We start from the raw sequence: 19,056 nt of genomic DNA, 5'->3' as shown, positions 1-19,056 counted from the left end.
TGGTCAGTTAACCAATCGATGGATGCGACTTAGCATTCCCTAATTTTCTTTTATTTCGGCATCCACCAATTTTGCTATATATACACATGGAAACGAAAACATAACACAAACATGCACCTGGTGCAATAATTGAGACGCGCGCCTGGCATCGGGTTTACCGGAGTTTCCTAGGGACATTTTTTTGGAAGGGGAACCATATGTATTTGTTAAGCCCAATAGTTTGGTTGGTTGGGTTGGGTTGTTAATTCATTTGTTTCACAACAAGCCTTAAACAAAATCAAAGACTAATTATTATTATTATTAAATTTAGTAATTATTATTAAAATTTTATAATTATTATTCAAATTTTTTTTTAATGGAATGATCTTACTATGAATTTTGATATTACTATTTTTTTATTCAATTTAAATTGTTTAACTTGATTGATTTTTGGAGTTTATTGTTTTAGCTTATGTTTAAGTGAACAATTTATTATTCAGTTAAAAAAAGAAATAAAAAACCGTATACGTTTCATATACATGCGTTTAGCGGTTAATTTTTTCTCTAACGAAGCGAACAAATGCATATATCTTGTTTTTATATGACACAACTTTGTTTTTTGTGTTTTTTATTTCGATTGTTATAGCGTGTCTTGGTGCCCTAAACCGATATCAGTTGAATTCCTCATCACAACGTATAAAGTATTGAATTTGAAAATTCCGCGTCGCAACACGCTTGCGCGGGAGAGGGGGGAGGGGGAGGACACCTAGTTTGTACAAAAGCATAAATACAAATCAATGGTCTCATATTTTACCAAAAAGATCTTCTCTATATCAAAAGCATGAAAACTTTTTATTATTATTAATAAACATCTGAAAAGTCATATTATATTATATTATAAAAAAATTGAAGTTCCGGGTCATACCCGGATCCCAACCCATTGAATACCTAGTTTCAATTCAAATCACCATTCAATCCATGTTCTTCAATGATTAGCAACTGATTTTCCCCCAACCCCACTTCACTACCCCCCACACCTCCCACTATCTCACCAGCAAAACAACAATCACTTCATATTATTCCATCAATCAGTCAAAAATCTTGAACCCCTTTTGCAGTTTTGCTAACAAACTTCTTGTCAAATCACTTTGTGTTCATTTTACCTTCTTAATTTCACCAAAAGATTAATGGGTTTTGTGTTTTGACCCATTTGGTTTCTTGGGTTGTTGTCAAAATATTAGCTTTTGGTTTCTTGTTCTTGATCTTTCTGTGTAAAAAGATTCTGTTTTTAAGGGTTTTTGTAAAAGTTCTTGATGGGTATTTCTTTATTTCATAATCTTTATCATGGGTTTTTCTGTAATTCCATAAAGATGAATTCTTAGTGTTCAATTCATCAATTGAGTGGAAAGTTGTAGGAAAGATGAAGCAGTTGATTTTATTTCAACTTTTATGTGTTAGTTTAGGGCTTTTTCTACCTGCTTATGAGGCTGCTCAGTCAGTTGAAGGTATGATATTTAATATTTTCAGGTGAATTTTAAGAAAATTTGTAAGCAAGAAAGATTAAAGACTCTGTTTATTTAGTAACCGAATTCTTGAATTTTGCAGTTCATGCTTTGAATTCATTTAAAGAAGATATTTTTGAGGACCCTTTGTTGGTTTTATCAAACTGGAATGGGTTGGATTCTGATCCTTGTGACTGGCTTGGTGTCACATGTTCTGCAAATGTAGTTATAAAACTGTAAGAAAACTTTATTTTCTTTTATACAAAGTCAAACATTTTGTTTGAATGTTCTTGATTGCCATGCTTTAGTTTGAACTTTTCATTTAATAATATTTAATCATTATACCATCATTACTAGTTTGATATAGTCATGCTTAGTAGACTACAAGTACAACAAAAGGTAGTACAAGATCTTATGTGTGTGTTATATATAGGGTTGAGTTCATTTGAGAACTCTAAATAACTACAGAACTTTCAGAACTTCTAATAAACAATCATTTTATATATAAGTTTTTGTATTTAGGATTTTTTTTTATCATCTATTATATGTGTGTCTTTGATTACATACATGTTAAAAGTAGTTTACATCTGTTTAATTGCCAAAATTATATATATGTGTCATAACTAATTACATATATGTAAAAAAGCTAGTTTACATATGTGTAATTATAAAATCACATATAAAAAATTATAAAATTACTCTTAACATGTATGTAATCGTAGGGTAAGGATAGTGTAAAAAGGGCCTAAAGTGTGAGAAGTGTAAGAAGTGTATTATAACACTATATATAATACTATATAACACCATATAAACACCGTATAACAATATGTAACACCATATAATACCATATAACACTATGTAACACTATATATCATTATATAACAAATATAACACTATACATCTATCATAGACATGCTATCAGATAACATATAGTGTTATATTTTTTATATAATGATATATAGTGTTACATAGTGTTATATGGTATTATATGGTGTTACATATTGTTATACGGTGTTTATATGGTGTTATATAATATTATATATAGTGTTATAATACACTTCTCACACTTCTTACACTTTGAGCACTTTTTACAGGATCCTCTACCTATAGTAATCGTAAAAATACACATAATAAATGATAAAATTATCCTAAACATAAAAATATATAAATAAAAAGATTGTTTATTAGGAGTTCTGCAAGTTCTGTAAATCTTTATGATTCTGAAATGATCCTGATATATATTATATATATATATATATATGTATGTATGTATGTATAGGTGGTGTATGCTTGTTAGGAAGCTAATTAAGGTTCTAAAACTTTTTTTACAGTAACATTTCTGGTTCATCCATCAAGGGATTCATTGCTGAAGAGCTCTTTCAGCTCTCATCCTTGCAAGAACTGTATGTTTCTATCGACGTCTCATAATACTTTCGAAAACGTCATAAAGACAACATAAGCGATTAACAAAATGTCATTCTTGTAGGATTTTACATGGAAACAAACTCATTGGTTCAATACCTATATCAATCGGATCATTAAAGTACCTCAAGGTCTTAGATTTGGGAAGCAACGAGCTTACCGGGCCGATTCCTTCTGAAATCGGTAATCTGGTCAACATCATTACATTGTAAGTCAAAGTCATATCATTATTTGATTTCTTTCAACTAATGAAACTGGTGCTATTTGATAACAAATTTATATCGGTACAGAAATCTAGAATCAAACGGGCTCGTGGGCAAATTACCTTTCAAACTCGGTAATCTTCAAAACCTTCAAGATCTTCGGCTCGACAGAAATAAACTGCACGGGACCATTCCCGGACCAGTTAACGCCTCGAGTCAGAACAAAAAAGGTTTTTGCCGTTTATCAGCGTTAAAATACGCAGATTTTTCGTATAATTTTCTCATTGGTGGCATACCAAAGTGCTTGGAGTATCTTCCAAGGTATATTTTTTCTGACCCGTTTACTTATTAACGGGTCGATTTCAGCTGTGTTTTATCTCAACGGGTATTTAAGGATTTGGTTCTCGTGTATATAAATCTTTGCAGGACTGTTTTTCGCGGAAACTGCCTACGCTACAAAGATATTAAACAACGTGCTCCCGAACAATGCGGTGTTGTTCCCCCAGCAAACAAAGCCCGAGAGACAAGACTCCGACCCGCTGAAAACAAACCCAAGAACCCGGCCCGTGATTCTAAACCCACGTGGATTTTAGCGGTCGAGGTCGTAACGGGTGTAATAATCGGGTCACTTTTTCTCATTGCAGTTTTCGCTGTTGTTTTGAGATACAAAAGCAAACCTTTTGTTTTGAACATGTGGAGTAAATCCACTAGCTATAAAGATCACACGACGGTTTTTATCGATTCCGACATGTTAAAAGACGTGACGAAATATAGTCGACAAGAACTCGAGGTTGCTTGTGAGGATTTTAGCAACATTATCGGGTCTTCAGCCGATAGTCTGGTGTACAAAGGAATTATGAAAGGCGGGCCCGAAATTGCGGTCATATCTCTTTGTGTTAAAGAAGAGCATTGGACCGGATATCTTGAACTTTATTATCAGAAAGAGGTAAAATGTTAACAAATAACAAAAACAAAAAGTCGGGTTCATTTTTATGAACCCGACTTTATTGTTATTTTTCTGAAATTCTCGGGTTTTTCAGGTTATCGATTTGGCAAGGCTAAATCATGAAAACACGGGGAAATTGCTCGGGTATTGTATAGATAGCCATCCGTTTACAAGAATGTTAGTTTTTGAGTATGCATCAAATGGAACGTTGTATGAGCATCTCCATTGTAAGTTTATCGTATTCTTTATTCTGTATATGTTACCTAGAGACAGTGTTGTAAGAATTGCTAGGCGCTAGTCGGCCAGTGAAGTACCGACTAGCGATTAATCGGGATTAGTTGGATCAGGATTTTATATGTAGTATTAAGTTTTATATGAATATACACATTTTATATGCAACTATTTTAAGTAGACATGTTTTAACACATTCTTCCACACATATTTTGAAGTAGATAGGATTATCTTCCGGAATTTACAGGCTTTGGCCAGAATTTGGCCAAAATCACTAGACTGCCACTGATTTTTGGCCGATTAGGACCGGATTTGACCACTGTTTACCGCCTAGCGATTAATTGGCCAATCAGATGAAAATTAATCGGTGAACCTAGGACTAGCGATTAATCGGTAACTAATCGTAGGCTAGGCGCGATTTTTACAACCATGCCTAGAGATGACAAATTGGTGGGTTGGGTAACGGGTCAAAGCAAATATCTTTTGTATGGGTCAGGTTGACCTAAAACACCATTTGTCGATATATATGTATAGGGAGCGGATCATGAGAAAACTACTTAAATGTGAGAAAACTAAAAAAGTACCAAAAAAAGCTTAACATTTTTTGTATTTCAAAAATGTAGATTACAGCCAAAAATATTTTTAAAAAAAATTGTGTGTTTTTCAAGCTTTTTTTGGAAGTTTCTTAGTTTCTCATGATCCATCCCCTATATATATATTTTATTAATATAATATAATCTACTTATTGAAGAAAGCGACATATGAGATTTATGCACTAAAAATGAACCGTGGCCGATTCTTGATCCATTTGTGGCTCGTTAGCGATGAAACATAACCCGAAGTGACCTGTTCATAAGTTAATGGGCTAGCTTTCATTTTATGTCAGATGAAGAAGGGTGCAACCTAAGTTGGTCAAGGAGAATGAAGATCATTATAGGCATAGCTAAAGGTTTAAAGTATCTTCACACCGAAATTGAGCCACCGTTTACTCTATCCGAGTTAAACTCTAGTGCAGTATATCTAACTGAAGATTTTTCACCAAAGGTATACTTTAATACCCACATTTAAATAAATTTAATACCGCAGTTATAGTTTATGTGGATCTTTAAGATGGTATGTATCTCTTTTGGCTTTTGTGAAGCTCGTTGATTTTGAAAGCTGGAAAACTATTGTTTCAAGATCGGAAAACAACTCGCGGTCCATCAGCCACGAAGGTGATATTTGCGTTCTTCCGAGCTCGTTTGAAGACCGCCACCTGGATGTTCAGGGTAACATTTACTCGTTTGGCGTTCTTCTTTTGGAAATCGTTAGCGGACGCCCTTCTTTCTGTAAGGACAAAGGTTGCCTCGTAGATTGGGTAAGAAATTTTTTCTAGTTTTATAACGTTGCGGGTTGTGTTCACGGGTTGTTGGGTCAATACGAACCCGGAAATTTGATACCAACCCGAAAATCATGTTGGACATCACAACACAAGTTTTTGCCTTTTTACACGAACACAACTTGTTCAACCAAAAATACATATCTACGTAAAATACGTATCTTTTTTAAATTCTAAAATATTAACGGGTCAACCGGTAACCAACTAGGTCGACCCGAACACGATCCTTTTGGCTAAACTTGTTCACGGGTTCCTCCAAAATTGACCTGGCCCGTTTAGACTAAGCACAAACGTGTAGATTTTGTGTTAGGTTTGTGTCGTGCCAGAAGTTTACATCTCTATTCTGTCTATTTATAAACCGAAAACGTTGAATATTGAAACAGGCGAAAGATTATATTGCGAAGCAAGATGAGATGGGTTCAGTTGTAGATCCTGCACTGAAATATTTCAAGGAAGAAGATTTGAAAGTGATATGTGAAGTGGTTTCTATGTGCATTCATTTACGGCCCAGAGATCAAACGTCGATGAAAGACTTGTGTGCCATTTTGGAAAGCAAAATCGACACATCATCTTCTTCGGAGATGAAGGCGACTTCATTAGCTTGGGCTGAGCTTATGCTCTCTCCTTGACCCGACCCGGCCCCGCCCAAATTATAGAAACTAGTGTCATGTTAGGACCTTGTTAGGATTCTTTTTGTTATTGATAGTTTCATGAGTTGAAGATTACAAACTGTAAATTTTAGTGAAGTGAAAATGTTGTGTTATGAACATAAATACACAATTGCTAGTCACAAATAGGTAGAGAACTAAGAAACAGAAATCAACTTCCTGAGTTATTGATAAAGAACCAACCTATTTAACAGGAGTGTTCATGGTCCGGTTCAGACGGTTTTGATGAAAAAAATTGTGGTCCAAAATGCTAACTATACCTTCAAAAAAAAAGACAAATCAAACCGGTTGAAGTGGCAGAGAGAAAGCCTCTTAAAACACTTAGGATTGGAGGTCTTAAGTTCAACTCCCACATGTAGGGGTGTGTAAAAAACTGAATTAACCGACCCATAATCAAATTAACCGCAAAAACCGAACCCTACCAAAAACCAATGGGTCGGTTAATTGTTCTTCTGAAAACCGAAAGTAGCGGATCGGTTATGGTTATCAATGTTTCCATACCCACCATAACTGAACCAAACCAACATATAGCAAACTCTTTGTCGGATTTAGGATTTTCACCGTTTTTTTTTATATTTGGTATTTTTGGTTGAACGTTTTAGTATTTATGAGTTTATAGGGAAAATGTCACATAATAGTAACTAAGTTTTAAAAGTGTTCTAATTAGGTCACTCGTATCGTTTTTCTCCCAATTAAATAACTTAAAATTCAAATCGAGCCATGTCCTTTTTTCCGTTTGTCAAGAAAAAAATGGGGCATAAGATGCTGTCATGTTGGTTGAATGTTTATTTGAATTTCTGGAATATATCATGTTAGTTTGTTTTAATATTCGATAGTAATATAATAGATTATATATGTTTTTAGTACTATGTAATATACTAATATATAGAAATATGTAATAACAATTTATTCCATGTTTTTTAAGTGATCTATTTTTAGGTAGGCCTAAATTCATGGTTAACCACCCATAATCGGTCTGCTAAAACCTTCAAAACCGATTGACCAAAACCGCCATAACCGACCGATCGGTTATGGTTATGATTATCCAATAACCGACATCATGGTTATAGTTATGGTTTTGAGCCAAAACCGATCCATGCACAACCCTACCCACATGAGTAAAAAAAATCGCTGTTAAAAAATTTGTACACACAGGAGTGTAATTCGTTCGGTTACTCTACCCACACCTAGAAAGCTTATCTTTATCATATATGAAATTTGATGAACTTTGATGCACTGAGTTTATTGTTTATGTAATGTTTTTATCTAACACGGTACATGATAATATTTATTTATGACTTATTTTGTGCAACTAGTGTGAATCAAAATCATTTTTTTCTTATAAATTTACAACCTTGGACTTTTGAGTGGTATACTTTCACATCAATATAAGGGTCAAGGGATGTTGGGCTTTCTATTAGGAAATTTTGTTTTGTAGTTAGTAGAAAAGTCTCTTCATTAATTAAATTTGTTAACACTATGCCTCCACATAAAGGGCAAGTTAGGTTAGGTTATTATACTGAGTTTGTACTTTGTTTGTAGAGTAAATTACACATATTGTCCTTATGGTTTAACAAATTTTTTATTTGGTTCTTAGCTTTATAAAAGTACACGGATGGTCTATATGTTTACACTTTGTAACGCATTTAGTCCTCAGTTTTTTTTTTTCAAAAATACATGGATGGCCCCGGTGATTTGCACTTTGTAACGCATTTAGTCCTTAACTTAGGCATGCTAAAACCTCTAGATTTGTTGGCTAGGACTGAATGCATTACAAAGTGCGAACCACAGGGACTATCCGTGTACTTTTGGAAAGCTAGGGACCAAATCCAAAATATTAATAAACCATAGGGACCATCCGTGCACTTTACTCTTCTTGTTTGTATGATTAGGAAGTTATTGAACAATAAAGCAAAAAAGAATAAGCTTAGATTGTTGTTATGAAGACGATTTATAACTCATTAGTTATATAGCTTGTATTATCCACCCGAAACGATATATTATTTCTCTAATTTAGTTACCTATGAAATTTACGATAAAGTTAAATTAAATAAATTACATGTACTTTTACTCATGTTACTCTGCCGCCTTAATTACAAAGATTAAGTACAACCAAGCATCATATGTTGTCCGTCTTGCATTATATTGTTAACTAGACCGTTAAATTATTTCGGACAAAACTATGTGTAGACATTGTTAACTTATCAATAGACGAGAATGTGTGAACGTCAACATGTTTAACATAATGTTGAGAAGGTACATATTGTTAGAAAATCATCTGTTGGATATAACACATATATGTGTTATTTTTTGGGTAGTTCATAACGTAATGAGAGGAATGTGAGGATCAATCAATACATGCATAGCCACAATGATAAAATAGGTGTTGAGATGTGTGGTTTTTGTTGGGAAGGTACATACCCTTAGAGAAACATGTGTGGTTTTTGTTTGAGTTCGAGCATAACATCGGGCCATTACATAGGCCACCCACTAGTTGTGCTCGCCTCTTTTGGTAAGTTAAAAAAAAACATTGCATACAAGGATCATTCAACCGATAACTGTAAGTCATCAACTGTGAGATATTACATACGACCCTCCTAATAAGACTCCAAAAACAAAACAAAAAATTACATGCCTTTTGTTGGTAGCATCATGTACCACGTACTTATCTCCAATCAATTTCCTACCGGATACTACAACCCTTAAGTGAGCTAGAAGACAAAATCTCTAAAAACTATTGGTCGGTAGAATAACCAACAACCACTATCCAATGACGGTGAATAAGCGCAACTTGTCTCGTCTCTTAATAAGGTGATAATTCACAAAATCGGACATATCGCCACTCATGAGTTATCGATCCAGGCATTAAAACCACAAGTTGTCGTTGAACTTGTGATTCGAAATACCTCTAATTTCACAACCTACAGATTCAACAGGCCTTGTGGGTCAAGGTTATAAACCCTGGGAAAATTTATGGTAAAGAGGACTCTTTTTTAAGCGAGTAATGAATTGATACAACTTGGAATATTTAATATATTATTACAAAATAAATCATCTGCAGAAAATAGTAAATCAGCTGCAGGCTTTTCTCTCAAAAAGCAGAACATCCAAGAACAAGAATGGCTTGCTATGTAACCCTGAAATCATTTATATTATTAATTATTTATTTTTAAACAGATTAAATAACATAGCTGCTAGTTCAAGACTATAATGAGCATAAAAACAATTATACTAAAGAAAAGTTTAATCATGTCATCTGTTATTGGCGATTTATGTCCGGATAATCTTATAAAATTTGTAAATAATCAGTTTGCCATTCAAAGTCAAACTACGCAAAATCAAAAGTTGACTGTTCGGGGTTGATAATCTGAGTTCAAAAGGAACAGGAAACAAACCTAAAATCAGTGAATCTTGCTACATCAACTCCTTACCGACGGGATCTACAGAAAAGCTAATCGATAGTTTCTTCTCGGTGATGGGATGAAACTTCGACCTCCAAATCTGCTCATATAATACCATAACCGAAAGAAATTAGTCAACTTAATATTAGCATTTTGACTATACTTAGACCTTGAACATATACTATAAAAAAGTTCATGTTCAAATATTATTACATCTTTGTATTCTGAACTGCCCATGAAAATGTCAAACGCATCAGCTGTAAAAAACCAAAATGGTCAGCTACAAAAAGCGCAAAAGCAATAAGTTTGCAAGTCAAAGGAGCTGGGTAATAACTCACACGATCGAAATCGAATCACTACAGCATGAGTGTAGTCTTTGCTGTCAGGATTGAAATTTGACCCTGAAAGTCAAAATAACTATAAAATGAGTCACTGATGCATGAACTAATATTAATAGGGTTGATTTTGTGTCAAAGAACCATGAATACATTGACAATACCTTTTGTAAACTGGACAATTAATGAAGGAAACTCCATTAGTAATTTTGCAAAAGATGTCAACACGTCATCTGCCACCTCACCCAACGAGCTCTCTTTAAACGCGATAAGAAGTATATATTCCACACCAAAGTTAAACTCCTGTCACCAGAGTTTTTGTTTGGTGATTAAAATCAACCTAACTTATTTTCAATATGAATTTAGCAAGAGTAAAATGCCATTTTCGTCTTTGAGGTTTGGCCAGTTTTGAGACGTTCGTCCAAAGGTTTGTTTTTCCGCATCTGGATCCAAAATTTGAAATCTTGACATTTTCATCCAACTTGTTAATGTATTTCCATCTTTTATGTTAACTTAAAGGGCAATTCGATCTTTTTCACTTTACGTACAAGCATTTAGCATTATGTACAAGTCTTCAAAATTCCCTTAACGGAGAAAAAAGACGAGAAAACCCTTGACTTAACGTTAAAAAATGGATATAGTTAACGAGTTGGGTGAAAACGGCAAGATTTCAAACCTTTTGGATCCAGATGCGGAAAAACAAACCTTTGGACGAAAGTCACAAAACTGGCCAAACCTCAGGGACGAAAATGGCCTTTTACTCATTTAGCAAATATGTAACAAAAAGACATCAGCATTTCAAAGAATATATACCAATTTTGCATTTGAAAACGGTAAGCGAAGTTTCGGGAATGGGTTCTAAGTTCTAACCTCTCCTTTCCGAAAGATGGGAAGAATGTCATCTTCTACTTCGGATTCATAATCAAAATAAGTGAATTCCTGTGAATACAAATATATAATATATTTTATTACAAGTTAAACTTGTATATCGAAGAGTAATAAGAATATATACAAAAAACAAAGATATTGAGAGTATTGGTGTTTACATGTCAGGGCATACATGACAGTAAGGCGTTACATGGTCCTTTAAGACCCCCAAGTAGAACGGGTTCTCATAGAATTTTGAAAGGTCTTCCTTTTTCTGTAAACGCATGAAGACTGCATGTGTGTAACCTTCAAGATTTTGATTCGATATACGCCCTACACGAAAAAGAAAAAAAATCAAACAAAATACACAAATTAAGATATTGTTAAGGGTAAGAAATGTCTTTGAATCCATAATTATAAGATCAAATTTGACCTAACGAGATTGCAAGAATGCCACGCATTTGATATTGGCAGGTGTAGAGAAAATCTAGCATGTTCTTTTCATCTTCATCAGATAAATCCACCTTTGCTTTAAGCAAGCATATGTGTTCCACAACATTTCTGTAAAAAATAGAAATCAATACACAAAGTTAAAGAGCATCCACCAATTTACAATATTCATTATATTAGCAAATGAATCAAAAACCTCATCGTCTCCGCACTTGTGCTAGGGTTCTGCCCCTCCGAAGACAAGTTTACAGCACCTAGATTTTCAACAAAGAGCAAATTTCAACATTATACAACATTGCAACTGATAGGGATCATCAAACACTAATCACACACATAGAAAAGGTACATTTTGACTCTTCAATCAAACAAGTTGTTTTTATGATGCAAAAATTTATGGATTGGGTTTGAGGGAAGACAATGACAATTCTTTTCAAATCATACAAACAGCATAACCAATAAGGCTATGTGTTATGGAGGGGGGTAAAAGGTGAAAAAAGGCTATCTGTTGTGGTACACTTGAAAGGTGAAAAAAAAAATTGTGCCAAGTAACCGCCACGCAGACAATGGGACTTTCACATTTCACACCCGGTTAGGGTGTAAGACGGCCCTAGCCACACCCCCCCCCCCCCGAAATTCCCTTTCAGCACCACCATCACGTCACCTTCAGCACCACCATCACGTCACCTGCAATTAGGGATGAGCTCGGTACCTGTATACCGAAAATGCGTGTACCCGCCAAATATGGGTACCGGTACCGAAAACATTCGGTACGATACCAGTATTTGTGTGAAAAATTCGGTAAATTACCAGTACCAGTGGCGGAACCAATGTACAAGGAGGGGTAGCCCGGGCTACCCCTCAACTCCCTTTTCGTAGTGTAATCGTCTACGTAGTGTATAATTTTTATCTTTTTATACAAAGGATACCTCTAACCTCAAAAAAAAAATGGGATACCCCTTAATTTTTGGGTAGCTCCGCCACTGACCAGTATCGTACCGAAAATACCGGTACCGAAAACACCAAAAAGTAGGTACCGAATGGTACCAAGTCCCAAATGCTCATCCCTACCTGCACTCTCGCTCCAGGCCCACTAGCACACCCAGCACCCGCCTTTGGCGCCCATACCACATTCTAATCATTATAAATTATTTAGCTAATACTTTAATTTGTAATTATATACTAAAAATAATTTAAAAATGTGACAAATAAAATACAAATACTAATGTAATATTTTTTAACTAAAACAAAGTAAAAAAACAATACATGATACAAAATACTATAACTATTTCATGCCGTATTTGTTCCTAATTTCTTTCCCAGCCGCGCCCCAATCACCCGAGGAGGCAGTATTCCACACCCCATGCCTACGTAGCAGAGGCACCATGCCCGCTTTCACGTTCTACAACACAGTCTAAACTCTAAACTCTAACCAAACAATCTTCATAAAAAAACAATAATCATGTAGATTTCTAGATCATATTACGAGTCTGCGCTATAAATTCTATAATTATATAAAAAAATTAAAAAGCACTACCACGACGATTCAATTGCTTCAACACCGGAAACTGTCGTGAGCCTGTTCGCCGGAAAACAACTCCGGTGCCTGCAAAAATTCAGCAAGTGAATTAAAGACGATGATCGAATTTGAAAATTGGAAAACAGAGCAGTAATGCGATCAAATTAGGGCAAAAAATGGATAATATACCGTAAAGAGGTTTGTTAGCGGAAGCTAGGGTTTTGAAAGGAGTGAGATTGTTGAGGTGATTTCTGTTGAGATGAAAAGAAGAAGAAGAGCTGAAAGTGTGTGCTTGCAAATGCATATTGTTGGTGTGTGTGTGTGTGTGTGTGTAGGGTTTGATTGATTGCATACGAACTGGGGAAGAAGATTGTATGTGTGAAATTGAGTGGACTAGAAAAATTATAATTTTGGCGCCTAATCATCTTATATGGTTTTTATTTGCTTTGACTTAGTTGTGTATTTGCTTTGACTTAGCTGTGGGTTTAGGGTATAAGGAGTGGTTAAACAGTTTAGAGTGGCAAAACATTGAACCGACCAATCAGAGCGTGCCATGTCAATTTGGCAAAAGTGTTTAAACTTTGCTGAAAAGTGTTGGCATTGGTTTAAACACTTGCTGAGTGGCAAACTTTTTTTTTTTTTTTTATATTTATGATAAAATGGAAAAACATAAACTTTTTAAAAATAAAAATAAACCATTACATTTTAATTAAAAAAAAAGCATTACATCTTAAATAAAATGGACCGAAAGGTTGAGTCATCCTCGGACCGTATTGCATCCAATTTTGGGTGGGTTGGGTATCATAACCGAAAGGTTGATGCATGGGTTGGTTAAAATAAAATGGAGGTTGGGTGTGACTCGCAAACCCAAGTTGCGGATTAAACGGGACACTACTACCACCCGAACCACGTTTATCTTGAGGCTTCGACTTTGAACCGGATCCTACCATTTTCTTCTTGCCTTCACCCTTCTTTGAGCCTTCCATATTTTTCAAAGTGTAGAATAGATTGAGAGAGTGTAGAGAGAAAGATGTATTTTTTTAAGAGTGTATGAGTATTTGGAAAGTAAATGGTGTGTGATATGTATATAGAGTTTAATTTTTAAAAAAAAAAATTATTTTTTTTTTATTTTAAACGGTCATATGACCGTTACAGTGGGCCCCCCCCCCCTTTTCCCTTTCTTCTTCTCGCGTCGGCATAGGGTCACCGACTTGCTTGTTTTGCCGCATGCCATCTTGGTTGGCGGCGGTGTTTGCCGCGCGGCAAACTGCTTTACCGCCCCAACCTCTCGACCACTCCGTATCCCGGTTACTTTTTATATTAGATTTAGGAAAGGGTAAATTACACTTTTCGTAAATGTTTTAAAAACCGGTTTTTAAATCAAACTAGATTAGGCTAAAAAATGGTTTAACCGGTTGAATCAGGTTATACCGAGCGGTTCAACCGGGTTGACTACCTAACTCTATAATTTCATAAATTGCAACAATTCAAAAGTTAATCCAAAAAATACATGATCACATATTAAAAGATGATCCAAAAGTAAATCCATAATAAAAAAATATCCAAAAGATAATCGAAAATCATTCAATTTCCCAACAAACTCTTTTAAATGAAAGCGTATGATATGTTTAAGTCATTTGACTGTTGAATATATCAAGTTCACTATCACATTAAAGATAAAGTTCACTATTATCGTCATCCTCATCAACTAGAGGATAACTATATTCGTTTCATACAATATTAAATAACAACTTTTAGTTACGAATAATCATATATAACAATTACATAAGATAACTACCATATATAATAAAAATAAGTAACAACCCAAACTAAAATAACCCTGGGCCAGTACCGGTATCACTTTACAAACCGGTATACCGGATTTTACCGTCGGTACAAACCTTGTACCGTTTCACTTATTTATCGGGGTGTTTCGTACCGGATTTGCATTTGGAAATGGTAATACCGGTATAACCGAACAGTATTTACCGGTTTTTTAAACATTGCTTTTCGTCATGTCAGATTGTAACGGATAGACTTTAACTTTAATAATTACAGTCACAATCATTTATTTGTAAAACTCGTTACACTCTATGTCCTTTAATACTAACCAGATTAAATTTTTCAGTCAAGTTTATTCACTTAAGGGTATTTTAGTCGATTTATATTTTTTATTTAAATGTTTAATAAATATAACAAAAAAAATTACATATACACTTTATCTTTCCTAGTTTCCTAGACCCTAACTAACCACCACATCTTGCCACCACCACCTCATCCTGCCACCATCATGTCCTGCCGCCACCATATCCTGCCGCCACCACTCTGGCGACACCCACCTCGATCCTATAGAAGTCATCGGACTAGACACCGTTAAGTGTGAATTTCATAACTACAAAGATCCCGTACATTTTCGTAGATCACGTGTCGGTCATGTAATGTGTATATCACCAGACTACACATCGTCTACTTCAAACACTGTCAGGAACAAAATATTACAAACAGTTCTTCATAACCAACCAACTTAATGCAGATCCAAACTTGTTTACTGGGATTGACCAACTTAATGCAGATCCAAATTTGTTTACTGGGATTTATCTTGTTCTTTTCTACATTCAGAATCTACCCCAAATCAGCTAAATATTTACCTTAATAAATACCTACAAAGAAGACGAGCTTTCATCATCAGAAGAACTATATTGTCTCCTTCCATGAAATCCATCAAAAACCTGGAGCCGGGATTACTGGTACCAGAAACTTATGAATCGAATTGACCATCGTCCAGTCATTTAAAATTCCCACTTCTTTTATTGTTAAATTCAAAAATTGGAGTTTTGTGATTACAAATTAGGAACAAAAGCATAGGGCTTTCATCTAGTAGTTGTATACGAGTTGATTGGTATCAAAGTTGCCTCAAGTGGTTGCCTGATTCAACGATGGTAAGCTGGCCGGAGTTGACTGCCATGGCGGCAGAATTCGTCAGATGGGGTCGATTCGAGTGAGCTGGATTGTACAGTTTAGCATAGCCAATAGACGACATCGGCGTCGGCATCATTTTGGTCGGAGGTGCACGGATCAACGACGACGGATCAGTGGTTTCATTTGTTGCCAGAGCCGGCCCTTAAGGAGGGCGGGGAGGACAACCGAACAGGGCCCGTGATTTCGTAGGGCCCGTAATTTTTAAAAAAAATCCGATATTATATATGTAAAAAAAAAAAATTAATAAGGTATAACCAAAAAAATATTAACATAGGCCCACTTAAAAAAAAATCTATTGTTTAAACTATTTAGCCCATTAGGTTAGTGAGCCCAATACCCAAATATTATCTAAAAACTAATTAAAAAAATAAAGTGGTGGGCGGCAATCACTGATCCAGGAGAAGAAACGTCGGAAGTCGGAACAGAGGATTGGCGATCATCATTCATCATCAGCCGATCGGTAAGCAGTAGAAGAAATCAATCCTTCGATTTCATCATTTCAGTCACAACAAGCAGGTAAGCAGTAGGATTGATTTCGGTTCATTTATGTCGATTTCGAATTCACAGCAGGATTGATTTCGGACTTATATGTAAATTATATATGTCGAGAGTTTCACTGAAGAAGCTATGGAGATTTATATGTCGAATTTCACAGTAGGATTGATTTCGGTTCATTTATGTCGATTTCGAATTCACAGCAGGATCGATTTATATGTCGAAATTATTTCAGTTATGTCGATTTCGGATTTCAGTTCATTTATGTTATTGTCGAATTTCAGTTATGTCGTTGTCGATTTCGGATTTCAGTTCATATATGTCGAATTTCAGTTATGTCGATTTATTTAGTTAACTTATGTCGATTTCGGATTTCACTTCAATTCATTTATGTTGTTGTCGAACATTATTTAGGCGTTAATGACTTAATGGCTCTTAAACAACCATCCGGATGGCAAAAACGTCAAAAGAGGAAACGACAAGATGAATTGGTGAAGTCACAAAAAGGTGCTATGCAAAAATTTTTGACGCCTATTACGGTATGTCATTCATTCGAATACTATATTTTGTATTTTGTTAATTGTATTGTTTATCGAATGCTATATTTTTGTCAACCGTTCAAAGTTGTATGAAAAAACTAGCTTAAATTTTTTATTTTGTTAAAACCTAAGGGCACGTTTTTTCGAGCTCGAACAGGGTACGTGAATTCTCAGGGGCGGCCCTGTTTGTTGCACCCTACTTCTTAAGTAGTTTTGACGGTGTTGGTTGCAAAGATGGTGGTGGTTGTGTGCGAAGTTGGTGGTGGTGATCGTGGTTGCCGGCGGGTTGGGTGGTAGTGGTGATGGGACGGTGGTGGTGATGGAGGAGATGGAGATGGTCATGGTTAGGTATGCAAGACATGATGGTTTGTATAAATAATAATACCCACATATACTGATATAGATATTATATTATAAAATAAATTAACTAAATAATTAATTATTTTGAAGTTTTTTTATTTTAGAGTAAACTGCCATTTTGGTCCCTGTGGTTTGGGCACTTTTGCCATTTTAGTCCAAATCTCAAACTTTTTAAATCTAGGTCCCTGTGGTTTCACTTTTATTGTCATTTTAGTCCAAAATTCAAAAACCCTCTTTTTTAACTGTTGAAAACTGGTTGTTTTGTCTTTTTGTGTAGGGGCATTTTTGTCCATCTCAGGTTTTATTAAAATTTATTAAATTAATAAACATATCCTAAAAATGGATTATGGATCTGTGTTCAATCATCTAATAAAAACCCAGTCAGATCTCTTTCTCACACACAAACATCACAACTTTTTATCAAGATCCCTTCTCTCTAACCCCTCCTAAACATGGCCACCACCACCATCGATTGAGAAGAAGATAGGGCGGCTGGGAATCAACTGCTACTACTTTACCAGAGAAGATCTTTCAATCATCTACACCACCGCAGATCTAGCTGGGCAGTGTTTATGCTGGTGACAGCGATGTTAAACCCTAGCCACCCTTACCCCTCTAGATTCGAGAGAGAGAGAAATTCCATAGAGAGAGAGAGAGAGAGAGCTGCGAGATGATGTTGGTGGTAGTTGTTCTTGAATCTGAGCAAAGGGGCGGCGACGGAGTTAGGGGCGGCAGGGGCGGCGGAGTTTAAGGTGTTGACAGCGGTGTTAGGGTGGTGGATGAGTTGATGTTGGTGGTGTTCTTGAATCTGAGATTATTTTTCTTCCATTTATATATCATGTATTTAGATGTTGATGCACATATATGATGTTCAGATGTTTATGAGAAGCTTGTTCAAAAGGGGAAAAGACTTGGTTTCTTCCGCTTGCTGGCAACACAGCTGTATGGCAAGTAAGATTTTATTTGCATTATGCAATTAGTGATTCATTATTTGAGTAGATTATGTGTTGTTTTTTTTTAATTTGGGTATTGATGATTAATTATTTGTAAATTTGATAGGGTTTATATCCAGGTTGATTTAAGTTCTTCAATTTTTAGTGGTTGTATAGATCTAAAACAAATGATGAGATGATGTTGTTGGTGGTGGTGGTGGTTGTTATGAAGATGAAATTCAAAGATAAGGTTTGAAGATGGTGTTTAAGATCGAATTTATGATGATGTTCATGTTTCATAATTTATATTCTTTATTTTGAAGATATCATATTCATATTTTATTGCAGATGTTTATTGTTTGAAGATGTTCATATTGTTCATTTGAAGATATTTTTTTCTGGGTTTTGATGATGTTCTAAGATGATGTTCTTGATTTGGGTTTTATTGCAAAAAAAATGAAATTTAAAAAATGACCAAAATGCCCCTGCACTAAAGGACAAAATAATCAGTTTTCAACAGTCAAAATAGAGGGTTTTTGGATTTTGGACTAAAATGGCAACAAAATGCAAACCACAGGGACCCAGATGTAAAAAGTTTGAGACTTGGACTAAAATGGCAAAAGTGCCCAAACCACAGGGACCAAAATGACAGTTTACTCTTTATTTTATTTCTTATAATATATATTATTAATGCTTAAAATGACCAAACTGCTCTCTTGTGCAATGCATATGACTAGAGTTAATTGAAATTTTTAACTGGGTTAGTGTAAAAGGACCTAGAATGTAACGAGTTTTGCAAATAAATGATTGCGATTATAATTATTGAAGTTAAGACTATCTATCGCAATCCGAT

General features: G+C 35.1%; 2 protein-coding genes and 1 long non-coding RNA gene across 5 annotated transcripts; 2 read left to right on the top strand and 1 right to left on the bottom strand.

Annotated features, from left to right (window-relative positions):
- Positions 1-956: 956 nt before the first annotated feature.
- Positions 957-6,504, top strand: LOC110896091 (probable LRR receptor-like serine/threonine-protein kinase At1g63430). Its single transcript, XM_022143527.2, has 10 exons — positions 957-1,484; positions 1,585-1,717; positions 2,813-2,884; positions 2,968-3,111; positions 3,194-3,427; positions 3,533-4,052; positions 4,147-4,279; positions 5,170-5,327; positions 5,425-5,640; positions 6,045-6,504. The coding sequence occupies exons 1-10, from the start codon at positions 1,400-1,402 to the stop codon at positions 6,288-6,290; spliced, it is 1,941 nt and encodes a 646-aa protein (XP_021999219.1). The 5' UTR covers positions 957-1,399; the 3' UTR covers positions 6,291-6,504.
- A 2,799-nt stretch (positions 6,505-9,303) lies between these two features.
- Positions 9,304-13,290, bottom strand: LOC110896090. 2 transcript variants are annotated; one of them, XR_004879809.1, is made up of 11 exons: positions 13,088-13,289; positions 12,917-12,985; positions 11,579-11,636; positions 11,366-11,493; positions 11,112-11,265; positions 10,936-11,004; positions 10,230-10,368; positions 10,069-10,131; positions 9,944-9,987; positions 9,725-9,830; positions 9,304-9,466 (listed from the first exon to the last, which is right to left on the bottom strand). XR_004879809.1 is itself a non-coding variant. In XM_022143525.2 (11 exons), the coding sequence occupies exons 1-10, from the start codon at positions 13,248-13,250 to the stop codon at positions 9,744-9,746; spliced, it is 960 nt and encodes a 319-aa protein (XP_021999217.1). In that variant the 5' UTR covers positions 13,251-13,290; the 3' UTR covers positions 9,304-9,466; positions 9,725-9,743. The 2 variants fall into 2 exon arrangements, 1 of the variants encoding a protein (XP_021999217.1); XM_022143525.2 differs by having other exon boundaries at positions 11,126-11,265; positions 13,088-13,290.
- A 4,322-nt stretch (positions 13,291-17,612) lies between these two features.
- On the top strand, positions 17,613-18,696 carry LOC110896089. 2 transcript variants are annotated; one of them, XR_004879808.1, is made up of 3 exons: positions 17,629-18,222; positions 18,331-18,453; positions 18,552-18,696. It is a non-coding gene; the product is annotated as an uncharacterized LOC110896089 (long non-coding RNA). The 2 variants fall into 2 exon arrangements; XR_002567633.2 differs by having other exon boundaries at positions 17,613-18,222; positions 18,331-18,590.
- Positions 18,697-19,056: the final 360 nt, after the last annotated feature.

The sequence above is a fragment of the Helianthus annuus genome, chromosome 2 (assembly GCF_002127325.2).
Source record: "Helianthus annuus cultivar XRQ/B chromosome 2, HanXRQr2.0-SUNRISE, whole genome shotgun sequence".
NCBI lineage: Eukaryota > Viridiplantae > Streptophyta > Magnoliopsida > Asterales > Asteraceae > Helianthus > Helianthus annuus.
Note: the sequence above shows the minus strand (reverse complement) of the source record. Positions and strands in the feature narration are given on the sequence as shown.